General features: G+C 39.9%; 1 protein-coding gene across 2 annotated transcripts in view; it reads right to left on the reverse strand.

The window, feature by feature from the left end:
- The window catches only part of fgfr1b (fibroblast growth factor receptor 1b), a 22,286-nt gene extending 6,247 nt beyond the window's left edge, over nucleotides 1–16,039 (reverse strand). The window contains exons 1-9 of one of the 2 annotated variants that reach the window (XM_085792612.1): nucleotides 15,920–16,039; nucleotides 12,279–12,380; nucleotides 11,986–12,161; nucleotides 11,292–11,415; nucleotides 9,498–9,688; nucleotides 4,528–4,672; nucleotides 3,202–3,392; nucleotides 2,167–2,312; nucleotides 858–979 (exon numbers count right to left, since the gene is read on the reverse strand). In XM_085792612.1, the coding sequence (XP_085648738.1) occupies nucleotides 858–979; nucleotides 2,167–2,312; nucleotides 3,202–3,392; nucleotides 4,528–4,672; nucleotides 9,498–9,688; nucleotides 11,292–11,415; nucleotides 11,986–12,161; nucleotides 12,279–12,380; nucleotides 15,920–16,031 (1,309 nt within the window). In that variant the 5' untranslated portion in view covers nucleotides 16,032–16,039. The remainder of the gene's footprint in view (nucleotides 1–857; nucleotides 980–2,166; nucleotides 2,313–3,201; nucleotides 3,393–4,527; nucleotides 4,673–9,497; nucleotides 9,689–11,291; nucleotides 11,416–11,985; nucleotides 12,162–12,278; nucleotides 12,381–15,919) is intronic. The other variant, XM_085792613.1, reaches the window with a different exon arrangement.
- Nucleotides 16,040–18,520: the final 2,481 nt, after the last annotated feature.

Raw genomic sequence — 18,520 nt, forward strand, 5'->3', positions numbered from 1 at the left:
GTTTTATTTTGAAAATTATAGGTCTGTGTTTTATTTTGACAACTCTGGGTTGTGTTTTATTATGAAAAATGTAGGGTTGTGTGCGTCTTATTTTGAAAAATCCAAGGAATGTGTCTCATCTAAAAGGGACAAATTTCGATAATGTATCTTATTTTGAAAACTGTGCGGTTGTGTTTTATTTTGAAAACTGTAGGGTTGTGTGTCTTATTTTGAAAAATCCAGGGAATGTGTCTCATCTAAGGGACAAATTTCGATGATGTGTCTTATTTTGAAAACTGTGCGGTTGTGTTTTATTTTGAAAAATGTAGGGTTGTGTGTGTGTCTTATTTTGAAAAATCCAGGGAATGTGTCTCATCTAAAAAGGGACAAATTTCGATGATGTGTCTTATTTTGAAAACTGTGCGGTTGTGTTTTATTTTGAAAACTGTAGGGTTGTGTGCGTCTTATTTTGAAAAATTCAAAGAATGTGTCTCATCTAAGGGACAAATTTCAATGATGTGTCTTATTTTGAAAACTGTGTGGTTGTGATTTAATGTGAAAACCCTGACGTATTATTTTGGAAATTATAGGTCTGCGTTTCATTTTGACAACTCTGGGCCGTGTTTTATTATGAAAAACTGTAGGGTTGTGTGTCTTATTTTGAAAAATCCAAGGAATGTGTCTCAGGGACAAATTTCGATGATGTGTCTAATTTTGAAAACTGTGTGGTTGTGTTTTATTTTGAAAACTATAGGGTTGTGCGTCTTATTTTGAAAAATCCAGGGAATGTGTCTCATCGAAGGGACAAATTTCGATGATGTGTCTTATTTTGAAAACTGTGTGGTTGTGTTTTATTTTGAAAACCATGAGGTTCTGACCTTTCAGCATCTTGACGGCGACCTTGTTGAGACGAGTCGGTTTGTTCCTGTCGATGCCGACGGCCTCGGCGAGGACGACCTGACCGAAGCAGCCTTCACCCAGAGGCTTCCCCAGCGTCAGCCTGACACACACACACACACACACACACACACACGTCCCGTCACTAAATAATACTCCCGTTTAAAGGGTTAGTTCAACATTTTGGCAAATTGGCCCATTGCCATAATCCCTATAGTCATAGCAGTATATAGGTTTGTTGCCTTTAATTGTCGGTGCAAGCTATTTTTAGAACGGCAGAGCAGAGCCGTGAGCTGCTCAGAGCTACGCTACGGAGGCTCATGGGATTTCTTGGTTTCCCTCATCATCAAACTCATCAAATACACAATCCAACAACTCCACAACGCTCTGGTGGACAAGTTGTGACCTGCACATTCACCACGCTATGAGATAATAACACAACGTTACCACACAGAGTTGTTTTAGAGGGAAATACAGAGACTGTTGATGAAAAACTGTCCCTGAAGGCAACGCGCATCAGCAGTTTTGCATGAATTTCCCTCTAAAACAACTCTGTGTGGTAACGTTGTGTTATTATCTCATAGCGTGGTGAATGTGCAGGTCACAACTTGTCCACCAGAGCGTTGTGGAGTTGTTGGATTGTGTATTTGATGAGTTTGATGAGGGAAACCAAGAAATCCCATAATGAGCCTCCGTAGCGTAGCTCTGAGCAGCTCACGGCTCTGCTCCGCCATTCTAAAAATAGCTTACACCGACAATTAAAGATAACTAACCTACTGATATGACTATAGGGATTATGGCAATGGGCCAATTTGACAAAATGTTGAACTATCCCTTTAAGTGTAGGACATTATATACACATTTTTTGCAGTCCATCAACTGGTTGGAAAAGAGGAATACTGGGTGAGTTGGTTAGTGCAGTAGTTAGATAAACAGTAGGTTAGGGAGGGAAGTCCAAGTAATTTGACGCAATAGTTACTTTCCTTGTAATTAATTACTTTTATCATGTAGTAACTAGTATTTTTTGGGGAAAGTAACAAGTAACTATTACTAATTACTTTTTCAAAGTAACGTGCCCAACACTGCCAACACTCAGCTGTGTAAAGACACTTCAAACAAATGTGGGAATAAAAACCTCTTCGATATAAAACATCAGTTCATGTATAAGCAGCGTGTTGGTGAAGTGAAGGTCATGTAAAGGTCATGTGAAGGTCATGTGAAGGTCATGTGAAGGTTATGTAAAGGTCGTGTGAAGGTCGTGTGAAGGTCGTGTGAAGGCCGTGGTCGTACCGGTCCCGGGGCAGCTCCCAGGCCGGGTCGTAGGGCAGCTCGTACTCAGACACCCCGGCCAGGATGGTGGTGGCGGCGCTGGACAGACGGGACTGACGCATCAGACACATGGCCGACTGCAGCGAGGACGACGACTCCACCGACACCTGCACACACAGGAGACACACACACACAGGTGGTCACACGCACTGATGCATGATGGGAGGAGGGGGGAGGCGTAGAGAGGGGGCGGCCATCTTTTTTTGTTGCTATATATATATATTTCTTTATTCCACTTTGGTTTACAAGTCTTCTTTAGATGTCATTTAAGTCGTAACCAAGTGTTTTTTTTGTCTTTCGTTATTTTTTTCAAACAAAATAGATATAAAATAGAATAATAAAAGAAAAAATAACAATGATAATGGAAGAAAAAAAAGGGAAAGAAAGTTCATAAATCATTTATCCATGTAACTGTATGAAGATTACACATATACATAAAGCAAAGTAGAGCTGTTCATTAGGTTTAGCCTCTCATATTTTAATCTAGTGGAATAGATTTCAAATGTTTTCAAACTGTGATATGAGAGGTTGCCAGAAAATTTGAGGTTTTCTAGTTTCAGAAATGACATCTTTAAAGTCTTTAAAGGGATAGTTCAACATTTCGTTAAATACATTACCTTTAATTATCGGTGCGTATTGTTTTGAGATCCGCGGGGCAGAGACGCCCGATAATTACTGTAAAAGTAATGAACCTACTCCCATTTGCCGAAATGTTGGACCATCCCCTTAAGACTTGAAAAGAGAGCTAGTATTTTGTTACAGGTTGATTTTCTGATAGTGGACTATTTATTTCAGAGATTTTAAAGTTATTTTTGTACCACTGAGACTTGTCAAAGAGAAATTATTATAATAAAGCAAGTTGAGACGCCTGTCTGAATTTGTGTCTTTGATTATAGAGAGTTATTATTTTGTTATATAACTGAATTTTCTATTCATACATACAAGACATACTAAATATATTTAAATTAAAAAGGCACTGAGTCGACTTAATCTCACCTGTCTCCTCAGCGGGATGCTCTTGGCCAGCTTCTGCACGGCGAGCTGGCTGCTGAAGTCGCTCTTCTTCGGGGCGCAGCAGAGCCGGCACACGACGGCCGTGGCGGTGAGGATGATGATGATGAAGAAGCCGAGGCAGTAGATGAAGATCTCCAGGTAGGCCTGCGAGGGGAGGGGGGAGGGGGGCAGGTCTGAGGGGGAGGGAGGGGGGGGGAGTCAGTCAGTCAGTCAGGTGATTACAGACACACAGAGGCTGTTTTCTAAACCGCATACTACTGCACTGCCTACTACATACTGCGTTATATGTACTGTATACTGCATACTGAATGTGGGATTCAGTCTGCTACTACACACCACAGTATGCAGTATACAAGTTACCCAGAATGCATTTTGCAGCAACCGGTAGCAGTAGCTGTGAAACAGGCGAAAAGCTGTTTAATTTCCCGCTCTAGTGCTGTTATTATGTAACTTTATTATGTTTTAATATTTTTTCATGTGAGAAAGTAATTATCAAATCAAATATACGGCCAGTTCATCCAAATGACGGCTGTTTAGAAGTCTGCTCCGATGTTTTTCGGAGAAGTGAAGCTCCGCAACAACCGCAACATCACAGAGGCAGCCAGCCACTCTGGGGAGCTGCTCGGCCGGCCAACCTCCGTCGTCATCCCGGGGGAGAAAACGCAGGTTTTTAGAGGTTTACCACCGGCTGGTTAAATTATTTTTAGGAGATAAATGTTGGTCCCATTGATGAAATCTAACACCTGTATCAGTAGCATTAGTTAGTTTGAATGTAAAGTGAAGCTTCCTGTGTGTATTGGACGGAAGAGCAGCGCTGCCTCGGGGCTCTGGAGCCTACGGACAGAAATCACCACATTTACAAAAACAAATAAATAAATGTTTTACAATGAATCGATCAGTCTGCATTAAGTTTTATTTTATTAAACTATATATAACATGGTTACGGTACACGGTAAAGATACTTCACTACTTTTTTTTTTTTAAAGATACTTTAAACCGTCTTTGGTTACGGTTAGACGTCAGGGGTGCATTGCATTGTGGGATACAGTACGCAATGTAGACTGGTCAGATACTGGAGATATTTTCCAAATCAGTACGACATCCGGGAATTTTTTTGCTTTCGTTTGCATACTGGCCAAATCAGTAGGCCTACGTACTAGCAGTATGCGGTTTCGAATATAGCAAGAGACAGATGATTGATTGATTGATTGATTGATTGGTTGATTGGTTGATTGATTGATTGATTGATTGATTGATTGATTGATTGATTGATTGATTGGTTGATTGACAGCGCGAGGCTCCACCCACCGTCGACCACGGTGAGCCAGGCCGAGTGGTGCGACACGCCGATGGAGTTTCCCGCCAGACAGGTGTACTCGCCGGCGTCGTCCAGGGAGACGTTCCTCAGCGTCAGAACCTCCATCTCCTTATCGGTGGTGTTCACACCTGCAGTCTGACGGACACACACACACACACACACACAGGAAGCTCAGTATTTCAGAATAAAACCACCACTACTGATGTCATTATTTTATTCCCACATCTCATTGTGTTTAATTTGGGGTTAAACAATATGAATAACATCATCAAACTCATCAAATACACAATCCAACAACTCCACAACGCTCTGGTGGACAAGTTGTGACCTGCACATTCACCACGCTATGAGATAATAACACAACGTTACCACACAGAGTTGTTTTAGAGGGAAATTCATGCAAAACCGCTGATGCGTGTTGCCTTCAGGGGCAGTTTTTCATCAACAGTCTCTGTATTTCCCTCTAAAACAACTCTGTCTGGTAACGTTGTGTTATTATCTCATAGCGTGGTGAATGTGCAGGTCACAACTTGTCCACCAGAGCGTTGTGGAGTTGTTGGATTGTGTATTTGATGAGTTTGATGAGGGAAACCAAGAAATCCCATAATGAGCCTCCGTAGCGTAGCTCTGAGCAGCTCACGGCTCTGCTCCGCCGTTCTAAAAACAGCTTGCACCGACAATTAAAGGTAACGAACCTACTGCTATGACTATAGGGATTATGGCTTTAACATTGAGTTATTCTGTTCACAGACAAAAGTCTGTATCACAGCAGTGAAAACTTTAAAAATAAAATGCATATTTCAGCTGATATTGGGGGATAAAAAAACTGTTATTTTGTGCTGAGTCAGCAGCTCATCGCTCAGCGTCAACTGTCCCGCTGCTTCTCTCTCTCTACAGAAACATAACTCAGATCACATCAAATAAACTGAACTCTGAGTTTAAAGTAAAAATCTGAAGTTTCATAAATCATTTCATGTCTGTGGAGAGTCGGTTGTTTCCAGCAGCAGGAAGTTAAACGGCCTGTGGAGACGCTTCTCATCTCAGATTCAAATTCCTGCTGCAGGTTTTTACTGTGGTGACAACAAGCAACAACACGGAAAACAGAAGAAGGAGGGAAGAAGGAGGAGGATGGAAGAAGGTGGAGGAAAAGAAGAAGACAGAGAATAAGAAGGAGAAGAAGGAAAAGAAGAAGGATAAGGAGAAGAAAACAGAGAAGAAGGAAAAGAACATAAGATGACAGAAAAGAACGGAAGAAGGAGAAGAAGGAGAGGGAGAAGAAAAAGGAAAAGAATGGAAGAAGAAGGAAAAGAAGAAGAAGGAAAAAAAGAATGGAAGAAGAAGTAGTAGAAGGAAAAGAATGGAAGAAGGAGAAGGAGAGGAATGGAAGAAGAAGTAGTAGAAGGAAAAGAATGGAAGAAGAAGTAGTAGAAGGAAAAGAATGGAAGAAGGAGAAGGAGAGGAATGGAAGAAGGAGAAGGAAAAGAATGGAAGAAGAAGTAGAAGGAAAAGAACAGACGGAGAAGAAGGAAAAGAACAGAAGGAGGAAAAGAACAGAAGAAGGAGAAGGAAAAGAACAGAAGGAGAAGGAAAAGAATGGAAGAAGGAGAAGGAAAAGAACAGACGGAGAAGAAGGAAAAGAACAGAAGGAGGAAAAGAACAGAAGAAGGAGAAGGAAAAGAACAGAAGGAGAAGGAAAAGAATGGAAGAAGGAGAAGGAAAAGAACAGACGGAGAAGAAGGAAAAGAACAGAAGGAGGAAAAGAACAGAAGAAGGAGAAGGAAAAGAACAGAAGGAGAAGGAAAAGAATGGAAGAAGGAGTAAAAGAATGGAAGAAGAAGTAGACGGAAAAGAATGGAAGAAGGAGAAGGAAAAGAATGGAAGAAGGAGAAGGAGAGGAATGGAAGAAGGGGAAGGAAAAGGAAAAGAATGGAAGAAGGAGAAGGAAAAGAATGGAAGAAGTAGTAGAAGGAAAAGAATGGAAGAAGGAGAAGGAAAAGGAAAAGAATGGAAGAAGGAGAAAGAGAAGGAAAAGAATGGAAGAAGGAGAAGGAAAAGAACAGACGGAGAAGAAGGAAAAGAACAGAAGGAGGAAAAGAACAGAAGAATGAGAAGGAAAAGAACAGAAGGAAAAGGAAAATAATGGAAGGAGAAGGAAAAGAATGGAAGAAGAAGGAAAAGAATGGAAGAAGGAGAAGGAAAAGAATGGAAGAAGAAGTAGAAGGAAAAGAACAGATGGAGAAGAAGGAAAAGAACAGAAGGAGGAAAAGAACAGAAGAAGGAGAAGGAAAAGAACAGAAGGAGAAGGAAAAGAATGGAAGAAGGAGTAAAAGAATGGAAGAAGAAGTAGACGGAAAAGAATGGAAGAAGGAGAAGGAAAAGAATGGAAGAAGGAGAAGGAGAGGAATGGAAGAAGGGGAAGGAAAAGGAAAAGAATGGAAGAAGGAGAAGGAAAAGAATGGAAGAAGTAGTAGAAGGAAAAGAATGGAAGAAGGAGAAGGAAAAGGAAAAGAATGGAAGAAGGAGAAAGAGAAGGAAAAGAATGGAAGAAGGAGAAGGAAAAGAACAGACGGAGAAGAAGGAAAAGAACAGAAGGAGGAAAAGAACAGAAGAAGGAGAAGGAAAAGAACAGAAGGAGAAGGAAAAGAATGGAAGAAGGAGAAGGAAAAGAACAGACGGAGAAGAAGGAAAAGAACAGAAGGAGGAAAAGAACAGAAGAAGGAGAAGGAAAAGAACAGAAGGAGAAGGAAAAGAATGGAAGAAGGAGTAAAAGAATGGAAGAAGAAGTAGACGGAAAAGAATGGAAGAAGGAGAAGGAAAAGAATGGAAGAAGGAGAAGGAGAGGAATGGAAGAAGGGGAAGGAAAAGGAAAAGAATGGAAGAAGGAGAAGGAGAAGGAAAAGAATGGAAGAAGAAGTAGTAGAAGGAAAAGAATGGAAGAAGGAGAAAGAGAAGGAAAAGAATGGAAGAAGGAGAAAGAGAAGGAAAATAATGGAAGGAGAAGGAAAAGAACAGACGGAGAAGAAGGAAAAGAACAGAAGGAGGAAAAGAACAGAAGAATGAGAAGGAAAAGAACAGAAGGAAAAGGAAAATAATGGAAGGAGAAGGAAAAGAATGGAAGGAGAAGGAAAAGAATGGAAGAAGGAGAAGGAAAAGAATGGAAGAAGGAGAAGGAAAAGAACAGAAGGAGGAGAAAAAGAACAGAAGGAAAAGAACAGAAGAAGGAGGAGAAGGAGAAAAAGAAGAGAAAGAAAAGAAAAGAACAGAAGTAGAAGAAGGAGAAGAGGTTTTCAGGATGGAAACAATGAGGGGACTAAACCCTCGGTTGTTTGTAGAAGAGGGAAATGTCTTCAACATGTTGTTTGTCTCTGGATCAGTGGACGTAAACAGAAGCTCCGCGTGTTTACAGGGAAACTCGACCTTTAATTTGTAGGAAGAAGTGGGAGATAATTGAGGGAAGTTTCCTGCTCGGTGAAACTCGACTCCACGGAGAAAAAGAAACAAATTGAACTGAATTGAAGAAACTTCTTCTGTTTCTAATCTGATCCTCATCCTCATCTCTCTCCTCTGATTGGACGCTGGCCGGACGCCGGACGCTGGATTCTGACCGCGAGACAGAGAAACCACTCGGAGCGTCTTTCATCACGAAGCCACAACAACTTCACTGATGTGGCTTCACTCGGAGGAATTGAACCGGCGGCACGCAAAATAATGACGAGAGGCTCAACCACCAGGAGATCCATCACACACACACACTGAGCTGACATTTATTTTGAAAGGTTGTGTTTCATATGTAATGTAATGGAAGTTATACTGTAAGTTTAAAGCGTCATACAGTACAGATTGTGATATGAATATATAAGTTGTAAATGTAAGAAATAAGCAATAAAAAACTATAACTGTTTTGGTTGGTAAATTAAATAAATTAATAAATATAATCAATAATAAATCTGTATTTAAAAAATTGAGCCTTAAAACCAGCCGTCAGGACTTTCTGTCACTTTGTGACAACAAAACCCCGCCCCCTCACCACCTGGACCCACCATCCATCCAACAACTTGCAGAATTTGGTTTCTCTGAGTGTTTTATTCTGAAATCGGCTCTATTCTTTTTTATTGGATCACTTTAGAAAACAGTCAGCCAATATTGGCTGACACCCGTAATTAGCTTAGCTCAAACACTGGAAGTGTATGGGTAGTGTTAGCCTGCCTCCTACCCGAGCTGAAATCAGCAGTCAGAAGCTGATTTCATTTTAGCTCTAAACTCCACTTTATCCACATTTCAAACATGTTTAGGTGAGAAAGTAGCCGTTTAGATCAGCAGTGTGTCGTTAATTTGTCTAAATACCAGCTGTTTACTATTTTGTTCGGACGAATTCGGCGCTACTCAAGCTAGCCGTTGTGACCAACGCACTTCCGGTTACTTTCACAAAATAAAACACCCGTTGCCCTTTACATACAGAAAACCATGACGATAGAATTTGTGCTTTTACTTTGAAATAGGAAGCTAACCTACCCTCGATGAAGCTAGCTTGAACCAAAATAAACCGTCTTTGCTTGAACCCTCCGTTTTGACTGATCTCGTCCCGTTAGCGGCATTTGACCGCTCAAGATGCCTTACCGGAGAGTTTTGTCAGCTCTGAGACCAAGATCGGCCCGCCGGTTTCCCTTTAGAGTTGCTGAAGAGTTTCTCTGATGACTTTAGGTGGAGGCAGGCTAACACTACCCATACACTTCCAGTGTTTGAGCTAAGCTAATTAGCGACTATAGGTGGAGGCAGGCTAACACTACCCATACACTTCCAGTGTTTGAGCTAAGCTAATTACGGGCGATACGGCTCTATCTCCCTTGTTACTGCACGCACAGTGGAAAGGATGGTGTCTGGTCATGGACTCGGGAGTGAAAAAAAAATGTTGGCGTATCCCTTTAACAACACGTAGTAATAATGATGTAGGTGAGCTGACCTTGAGGACGAGGACGTAGCGGTGTCCGTCCGGCCCCTCTCTGCTGCCGTTGATGGTGATGTGTTTCAGCCACTGGATGTGCGGCTGCGGGTCGCTGAACACGCGACACACAAACTCCACGTTGCTCCCGACGACGGCCGTCTGATTGGCCGGCAGCCCGGCCTGCAGGATGGGCCGGTGAGGAGAGCGCTCTGCAGACAGGAAGTGACAGAAAAAACAGAGATCAACATCTGGTTCCACATCTGTACGGTTTTCTCATCATCATCATCATCATCATCGCTGCCACCACAGTTTGAGTCCAGAGGGTTCGAACCTTAAAACAACAACAGAGTGTTTCTGTGTTTACAGGGAAACGGGAGACGACGACGTCACGGGGAGAGGAGGAGGACAGAGGAGGAAGGAGAAAGAGAAAACAAAGAAGAAGGAGGAGGAGAACAGAAGAGGAAGAACAGAGGAAGAAGGAGAAAAAGAAGAAGAGGAGAAGAAAGAGAAATGAAGGAGGAGGAAGAACAAGAAGGGGAAGAATAATAATGCTGCGTTCAAGACAACTCGGAAGTCGGAAAAAAACGAGCTCCGCGTTGTAAAAAATGAATTGAACGGCGCTGAACTCGGAAATTACAGGTCGGAAACTCGGGTATCGTATCAGAGCCCCGACTTTCCCACTTCACATCACGACAACATCAAAACATGGCGTCATGCCCTCGTCTTAAACGGTTAGAATTTAGACATTTTTATTTATTTGTTTATGTTTTAATGCATATTTTTGTGTATTATTGCAGTAGCCTATATGAAATACGTTTATATTAAGCTGTGATTGTTGTATGGTGTGAAATTGTGGTTCCTCGTATGTGACGGGAATAAGGTTTAACTGTTATCAAGGCTGTAACATTATATGTGCACTCATCTGCAGCGTCTCCTCTCCTCCAGAATAAACATCATTTACTGCTGCATTTATTTTTCATATTCAGCGATGAGCCACAATACGCCAAACTTCCTTCAGGTAGCCATGTTTTTTTCTCCCGAGTTCCTGCAGCAATGATGTCGGAAATCAGAAATTTCCAAGTTGGGAATCCCGAGTTGTTTTGAACGCAGCATTAGAACAGAAGAGGCAGAAGGAGAAAAAGAAGAAGAAGAAGAGGAAGAATAAGAACAGAAGAGGAAAAACAACGAGTAGAGGAAGAAGAAGAAGAAAGAGAAGACAAAGAAGGAGGAGAAGAACAGAAGAGGAGGAAGAACGGTAAGAACGGAAGAGGAAAAAAAGAACAAAAGGGGGAATAAGAGGAAGGAGAAGAGGAAGAATATGAATAAGAACAGGAGAGGAAAAAGAACGAGTAGAGGAAGAAGAATGAGAAGAACAGAAGATGTAGGAGGAGAAGAAGAGGAAGAAAGAGAACAGAAAAAGAGGAGAAGGAGAAAAGAAGTAAAAGAAGAAGAGAGGAAGGATAATAGAAGTACAAGAAGTTGAAGAAGAGGAAGAAGGACAACAGATGAAAAGAAGAACAGAAGAAGAATAGAAGAAAGAGAACAGAAGTAGAAGACAACAACAGAGGAAGAAAGAGAAGAGAAGAAGAAAAAGAGGAAGAGAAGAACAACAGAGGAAGAAGAAGAAGAGAAAAAGAACAACAACAACAGAGGAAAAGAAGAAGAACAGAAGAGGAGCAAGAAGAAGAAAAAGAAGAGAACAGAAGGAGAAGAAGAAGAACAGAGGAAGAAGGAGAAGAGCGGAAGAAGAGAAGGAGAACAGAAGAGGAGCAAGAAGTAGAGGAAGAAGAGAGGAAGAGTGTTTCTCCTCACCGACGACGTCCAGCAGGTATGTGTGCTTGATGCTGCCGTACTCGTTCTCCACCACGCAGGTGTAGTTCCCTTTGTCCGACGGAACCACCGACTCCATGATGAGAGTCCACATGTGGTCTCTGATCTGGATCAATAACCAATAATCAATAATCAATCATCAATAACCAATAACCAATAATCAATAATCAATAATCAATAACAAATAACCAGTACTGCATATTTAGTATTCTGTCATGTATCTTCCTATATGTAGTAACCAGATAGTTATAGTGATTTGTTTAATGAATCCTGTTGATGCCCTATGACGGCAGCACTAAGAACTGATAATATTATGAGCACTAACGACCTTGTGCCACCGCAAACGTGTGTTATGGCCTTACAGATGTTTATTAATGTGAACTGAATGTGTCTTTGGTCTTTTGGTGCTATCGCAAATGTGTGTTTTGTCTTATAAATGTATATTTATTAATATGTCTTTGGTATTTTACCTCATTGTTCCTTTTTTTTTAAGGTTGCCTTTTATCATCAGGCAGAGGGACTGGCCATGAAAACTAGCTTTTTTCTTAGCTAACTTGGGTGCATTTACATTTGTTTTTTACAGTGTTTTATTAATGTACATTGTCCCTTGTCAAATAAATTAAACTGAATAACCAATAATCAATAATCAATACTGGATCAGGAGACCTCCACTGACCTTGAAGCCTCCGATCCTCTGGTCCTTCCTGAACTCTCTCCCGTTCTTGTACCAGCGCAGCGACGGCGTGGGGTTCCCCGTCGCCTGGCAACGGAACTTGACGGTCTTGCTGGCGGGGACGGCGTGCAGCTGCTTCTCCATCTTGTCCGGCATCACCCACTGAGGCGCCATCGCTGCTGGGGGTCGCCATGGGAACCAGAAAAAGGGGGGTGGGGGGGTCAGAGAGGGTTAGACATGATGACATCACAGGCGGTAACCGTGACATCACAGGGGGCGGAGTCAGGGCGACTTACGCTGCAGCTTCTCGTTGCTCGTCGACAGCTCGTTGGAGAGTTTGTTTTCCTCCGACGACGACTCATCGTCTTCTTCGTCTTCAGACGATTTGACGGCGTCGGCTGAAAAAAAAAATTCATAAAACGGTGAATTTTCAAAATAAGACACAAACCTAGAGTTTTCAAAAATAAAACTTAATTCTAGAGTTTTCAAAGTAAAACTCGACCCCAGAGTTTTCAAAATAAAACTCAACCCCAGAGTTTTCAAAATAAAACTCAATCTATGAGTTTTCTAAATAAAACTCAAGTCTTGAGTTTTCAAAAGAAAAATCAATCAATGAGTTTATAAAATAAAACGAAATTCTAGAGTTTTCAAAGTAAAACTCAACCGCAGAGTTTTCAAAATAAAACTCAAATCTATGAATTTTCAAAATAAAACTCAACTCCTGAGTTTACAAAAGAAAAAATCAATCAATGAGTTTTCAAAATAAAACTAAAATCTAAAGTTTTCACAGTAGAACACATCCCCATAGTTTTCAAAATAAAACTCAACCCCAGAGTTTTCAAAGTAAAACTCAACTCCTGAGTTTTCAAAATAAAACTCAACTCCTGAGTTTCCAAAAGAAAAAATCAATCAATGAGTTTTCAAAATAAAACTCAACTCCTGAGTTTCCAAAAGAAAAAAATCAATCAATGAGTTTTCAAAATAAAACTAAATTCTAGAGTTTTCAAAATAAAACACATCCCCAGAGTTTTCAAAATAAAACTCAATCTATGAGTTTTCTAAATAAAACTCAACTCCTGAGTTTTCAAAAGAAAAAATCAATCAATGAGTTTTCAAAATAAAACTAAATTCCAGAGTTTTCAAAGTAAAAAACATCCCAGAGTTTTCGAAGTAAAATGGTTCTAGAAAAGTTTATAAATGTTTTTAAGCACTTAATGAATCCATTCTACAACACTACACTTTCAAAGTAAAAGCGCTACCTCCATAAATCACAACCCATGAGTTTCCAAAGTAAAACAACACCCCAACGTTTCCAAAAGTAACACGACGACTGTAATAAAGGATTTATAAACACTTGTTAAACCTTTATGACTCCAGACTACAACACAACCTCTTGAGTTTTCAAAATAAATCAAAATGCACCAGTTTTCAAAATAAAAGAGGGTCTGACTGACTAGACTAGAGTTTAAGGTGCAAGAAATGAGACGACTCTAAAAAAAGAACTTGTAATTTTGTTTTATGAATCCAGACTACAATACGACCACAGGATTTTCAGAATAAAACAAAAAAACCACTCAAGTTTTCACAATAAAACAAGTCCAGCGGAGGAAACGTCTGATCTCAGTGTTTCTGAAGCTGAGAAAAAACATAAACACATATAAGAAGAGTGTGTGTGAAGAATGTGTGTTAAACGTTAAATCTGTTAAACACATCAAATGTTTTATAAAAAGGAACAGAGACGAGTCCACAAGAATATACCGTGTGTGTGTGTGTGTTTGTGTGTGTGTGTGTGTGTGTGTGTGTGTGTGTGTGTGTTGTGAGAGGTTTGATGTGCAGCTGATGTGAGTCGTTCTGAAGGAAAACAAGAGTTTACAGGCTGAAAAACAAGAGTCAAACACAGACGAGTTCTCAGCTGGAGCCCAGATGGTCGAGGCGTGCACACACACTCACACACACACACACACACACACTCTGAGGAAAGAGTATGAGTGTTTTCTGGAAGCAGTGATTACCCACAGAGTCTGAATGGCTACGACACACACACACACACACACACACACGCTCTGTCTGGACAGGATACACAGACCATAACCAGCTCCCTGAGCGCCGAGGCTCCATGTTAACTCCCTCTAACCAGTTTCAGATGCTTCGCAGCCAAAAAACCTCAGAGGAACTTTTTATGAAACACGATGACGGCAGAACAACGAGCTTCAAAGACTAACACACACACAGACACACACACACACACACTGATCAATACAGGTATAAATACAGAGTCCCTGATCAATTATCATTATCAATTCTCTCAGAGTTCTTATAAAATTGAAGATTTTCATGTGTCGGAGAGTTTTGGTTTCTGAAATCAGTTGATTGATTGAGAATTTTCAAAGTAAAATGTTTCTAGAAAAGTTTTTAAAACATTTTTTTAGCACTTAATCACTGCAAAAACTCAAAATCTTGTGTGAAAATGATCTAAAAACAAGATAATTTTTAGGTGATGAGTCTTATTTTGAGTGGAAAGAGATTAGTTTTGACTAGAAATAAGACAAATATTCTTGGAAAGATTTTGGGTTTTTGCAGTGTAACTCAGACCGATTGAATACGGTTTCTCAGACCTGCACTGCAAAAACTCAAAATCTTACCAAGAATATTTGTCTTATTTCTAGTCAAAATGTCATTTCTAGTCAAAATAAATCTCATTCTACTTAAAATAAGACACATCACATTAAAAAGCAGCTTATTTTTAGACACTTTTTACTTTTTTCAAGCAAATTTTCCACTTGAAATAAGTAGAAAAATCTGATAGTGGAGCAAGTTTTTCTTTCTTATTACAAACACATAAAACTTGCTTTCACTGGCAGATTTTTCTACTTATTTCAATTGAAAATGTGTTTGAAACAAGTGAAAATGATCTAAAAACAAGTTAATTTTTAGGTGATGAGTCTTATTTTAAATGGAAAGAGATTTGTTTTGACTAGAAATGATGAGACATTGTGACAAGAAATAAGACAAAATATTCTTGGAAAGATTTTGAGTTTTTGCAGTGATGAATCCATACTACAACACTACACTTTCAAAGTAAAAGCACAACCTACATGTTTCATGTTCAACAGAAAACTGATCAATTGCTAATTTATCTCACACTTGACTTTTCAAGTGTTTTTATTAGTTTACATGAATCAACAATATTCACTCTGATCAATCACTGATGATGTCATAATTAATCAATGACAAACTGCAGGTTAAAGGAATAGTTCGCCAAAAAATTCAATTCAATTCTGGAGACCCGGGAGGCCGGTTTGTAGTCCAATGAAAACTTTATATCAGAAAAATAGGGTCTGACACAAAAAAATGTCCATAAAACTACACAAAAAACATTTAATATTCCTCCACACTGCTCGTCCACTGCAATCCAAGTGTCCAGAAGGGATATAGTCCAGAGTTTACTGGGAACTACCTCATTTAATACAATATTCTAATACTCTAATAATTCAATACAGGACTGTTGAGGCTGTAAAAATGTCCTAAATGAGGTCGTTTCCAGTAAACTCTGGACTATCTCCCTTCAGGACACTTGGATTGCAGTGGACGAGCAGTGTGGAGGAATATTAAATGGTTGTTGTGTAGTTTTATGGACGTTTTTGTGTCAGGCCCTATTACTCTCATATAAAGTTTTCATTGGACAACAAATTCCCCTTCCGAGTCACTAATGACTTTAATGACTGAATTTCAACTATTCCTTTAATAAATAACTGAATCGATTAAAAATAGATCAAAATAGAACGAGTCAATGAATCTCTTTAAAGTTTGTTATGGATTAATGAATGTTTCAGCAGCTCCAGAGCTCAGTTAATCAATCAATTATTGATAGTTAATAGTTGGTGATTAACTAAACAAAGAATCAGCCTGTTGCCTGGCGACGTCCTGCTGTCCTCACCTGTGTCGGTGTGCGTGTCGTCGGTGGCCGGTCTGGTCCGGACCGGAGGAACCTGCAGCAGAACCAGAACCAGCAGGAGGCCGGAGGACGAGAGCAGGAGGGAACTCATCATGGACGTCCAGGTGGAGGGGGGGGAGAGACTGCAGGACGGACACAGACACAGACACGGTGAGACTCACAGGAGATGAGACGTTCACTGACCCAGAGCCGACCCAAGGCTTAAGCGAACTAAGCACCTGCTTGGGGCCCGTGACTATTGGGGGGCCCCCAAAAGGCAAGTTACTTTATAAATTGTAGTGCGTAACTTTTGTCGATCCTTATAGAAACACTGCGTAATTACAAAAAACTTAAATTATTGTTGCATTTCAAATTGTTGTTGCACTTTTCTGTAAAAATTTTAAAAAGCAGATGATGTGTTTACAGTAAATGCATTGTCTGTTGGTTTATTTTGTTACTTTTAGTCGACCTTTAGGTGACATTCAGTATCCAAGTACTATATCAATTTGAAGATTAAATGTAAATCAACCCCAGGCTGCACTTTTAGTTAAATTTGGTGCCATTTCAGAATAAAAACCATAGATGGGTAAAAACCTGCCAGGATATGATGATTCGTAATGACAGAGTAAAAAATGAAATAGTATTATTGGCAGTAATAGAGGGCACCAAAATAAAGATTTTGCTTCGGGCCCCATGGAGGCTTGGGCCGGCCCTGCACTGACCAAAGTAATAAGAACGATTTTAACCTCAAATAGTTTCTGATCTTTTCAAAACAAAAGTTTTCAGACAGATTTATAAAACATCTGCAGCTGCTGTGGAGGCTGCTAACCAATTAATCATCCATCAATCATCTAATCAATTAATAATCAACTAATCAACAGAGAAATTACATTTTTTACATTTATTTATACTTTTATAAATTAAACATGTTTGTTTCTCTGATTTTCATTTGGCTTCATTAGTTAAATCACAACATTTATGAGCGTGTGATTCAATAATCATTAGATTCACCTGAGTGTTCTTGAAGAGACAAACTATTAAATAAACAAACAAACTCAATTTTTACCCTACCCATGACCCCTGGACAAAAATGTCCACCTACAGTGAGAGACATTTAACAGTTACTCCCAAAATATTTGTGACACATAAGGCTGGGTCTTCTTGACTAAACATGGAAATCGCTTTTGACATGGGTTTCAAAATTTTTAACTCCTTCCCTTGTTTTAGCTGCAAAAACACATGATGTTTTTATTTTATTATTTTATCTTATTATTTTTTATTCCTGTCTATATTCTGAAGGTTTTTACAGAGGGGATTGTTGATATATCATTCACAGCCTCATTTATACAACATTTTATTACTAAAAACATGGAGAAATTAGATTTTTTTTAGAGCTGGTGACAGTATTTTCTCATTTACAGAGTGATAAAAAAGAGATATCCAAAATCCCCTCCCTAAAAACTTCTGACTATTATGTCAACAAAGTAAAACAAGAATTTTGAAAGTAGCTTTATCCATTGTTCAGATTTCGGTTCTGGAAATGTAAGAAAATTAGATATAGCCTCATTTACATATTTAAACATAACATTTGACAAAATGTAATACAAAAAATATCTGTCTTAATGTGAGTGATAAACTTGGGAAGTTTCATGGTGATATCTGTTAGTTAACATTTTTTCCTTAAAATACATTAAAAACCCCATAGGCGGAGGTTGAAGGGTCATGGATGTTGTTAAAAATTCATTACGGGTCCAACAAATGGACTTTCATTCTGAAATTTGGGACATCCAGAGTTTACCCAGAGATACACCTCCTCGCCAAAAATCAGGCCCCAGTGACCTTTCATTTGACCCTGGGGAGTTGGGAAAGTGCGAGAGGTGGACGACAAAAATGTCCAGTGGTCATCTGCTTAAACAAACTGCTGTTAAACTCTGGATGTAAAAACCGACCGACGGCGTCTGAGACCAGAGGAAATCTCCAACACTAAAACCAAAGACACACACTCACACACACACACACACTGAGCTGCTCACACTCGTGCAGCTGTTTCACACAGCAGGTGAAGACGTGGACACATAAACCTCTGACCCCCCCCCCCACTCCACCTGCACATCTGTCAGCTGTCGGACCCTGAACGCATCACCGTGACGGCGTCGAACCCACAACCTGAAACCAACACGTCTGAACCGTCACCGAGGTGTGAAGAGGTGGAAACATCACGGCGGTGTGAGGAAACACAGCTACGGCTACTGCACCTACTACGTTACCATGACGATGACCTCATCAATCAATCAATCAATCAATCAATCAATCAATCAATCAATCAATGTGATGGTTATTGCTCTGATTAATTGTATTTGTGTTTAAAGTTTCCAGACTCAACACAGACGTGACGTCACCGATTCCCTAAACTGCAGCCAGCTGGAAAGTCTGCCACCGATCAGCTGTTCAGATATAAACAATCGTTATCAATAATCAATAATAAACCTATCGTTGTTGTTATAGTTTGACCAAACACTCAAACTACTACACAAACTCAACAGATTATAAGTTATTGATTAGAAGATGTGGTAAATAAACATGATGTAAGCAGGTTAAACACTT

The sequence above is a fragment of the Trachurus japonicus genome, chromosome 12 (assembly GCF_045865225.1).
Source record: "Trachurus japonicus isolate A0001 chromosome 12, Traja_1.0".
NCBI lineage: Eukaryota > Metazoa > Chordata > Actinopteri > Carangiformes > Carangidae > Trachurus > Trachurus japonicus.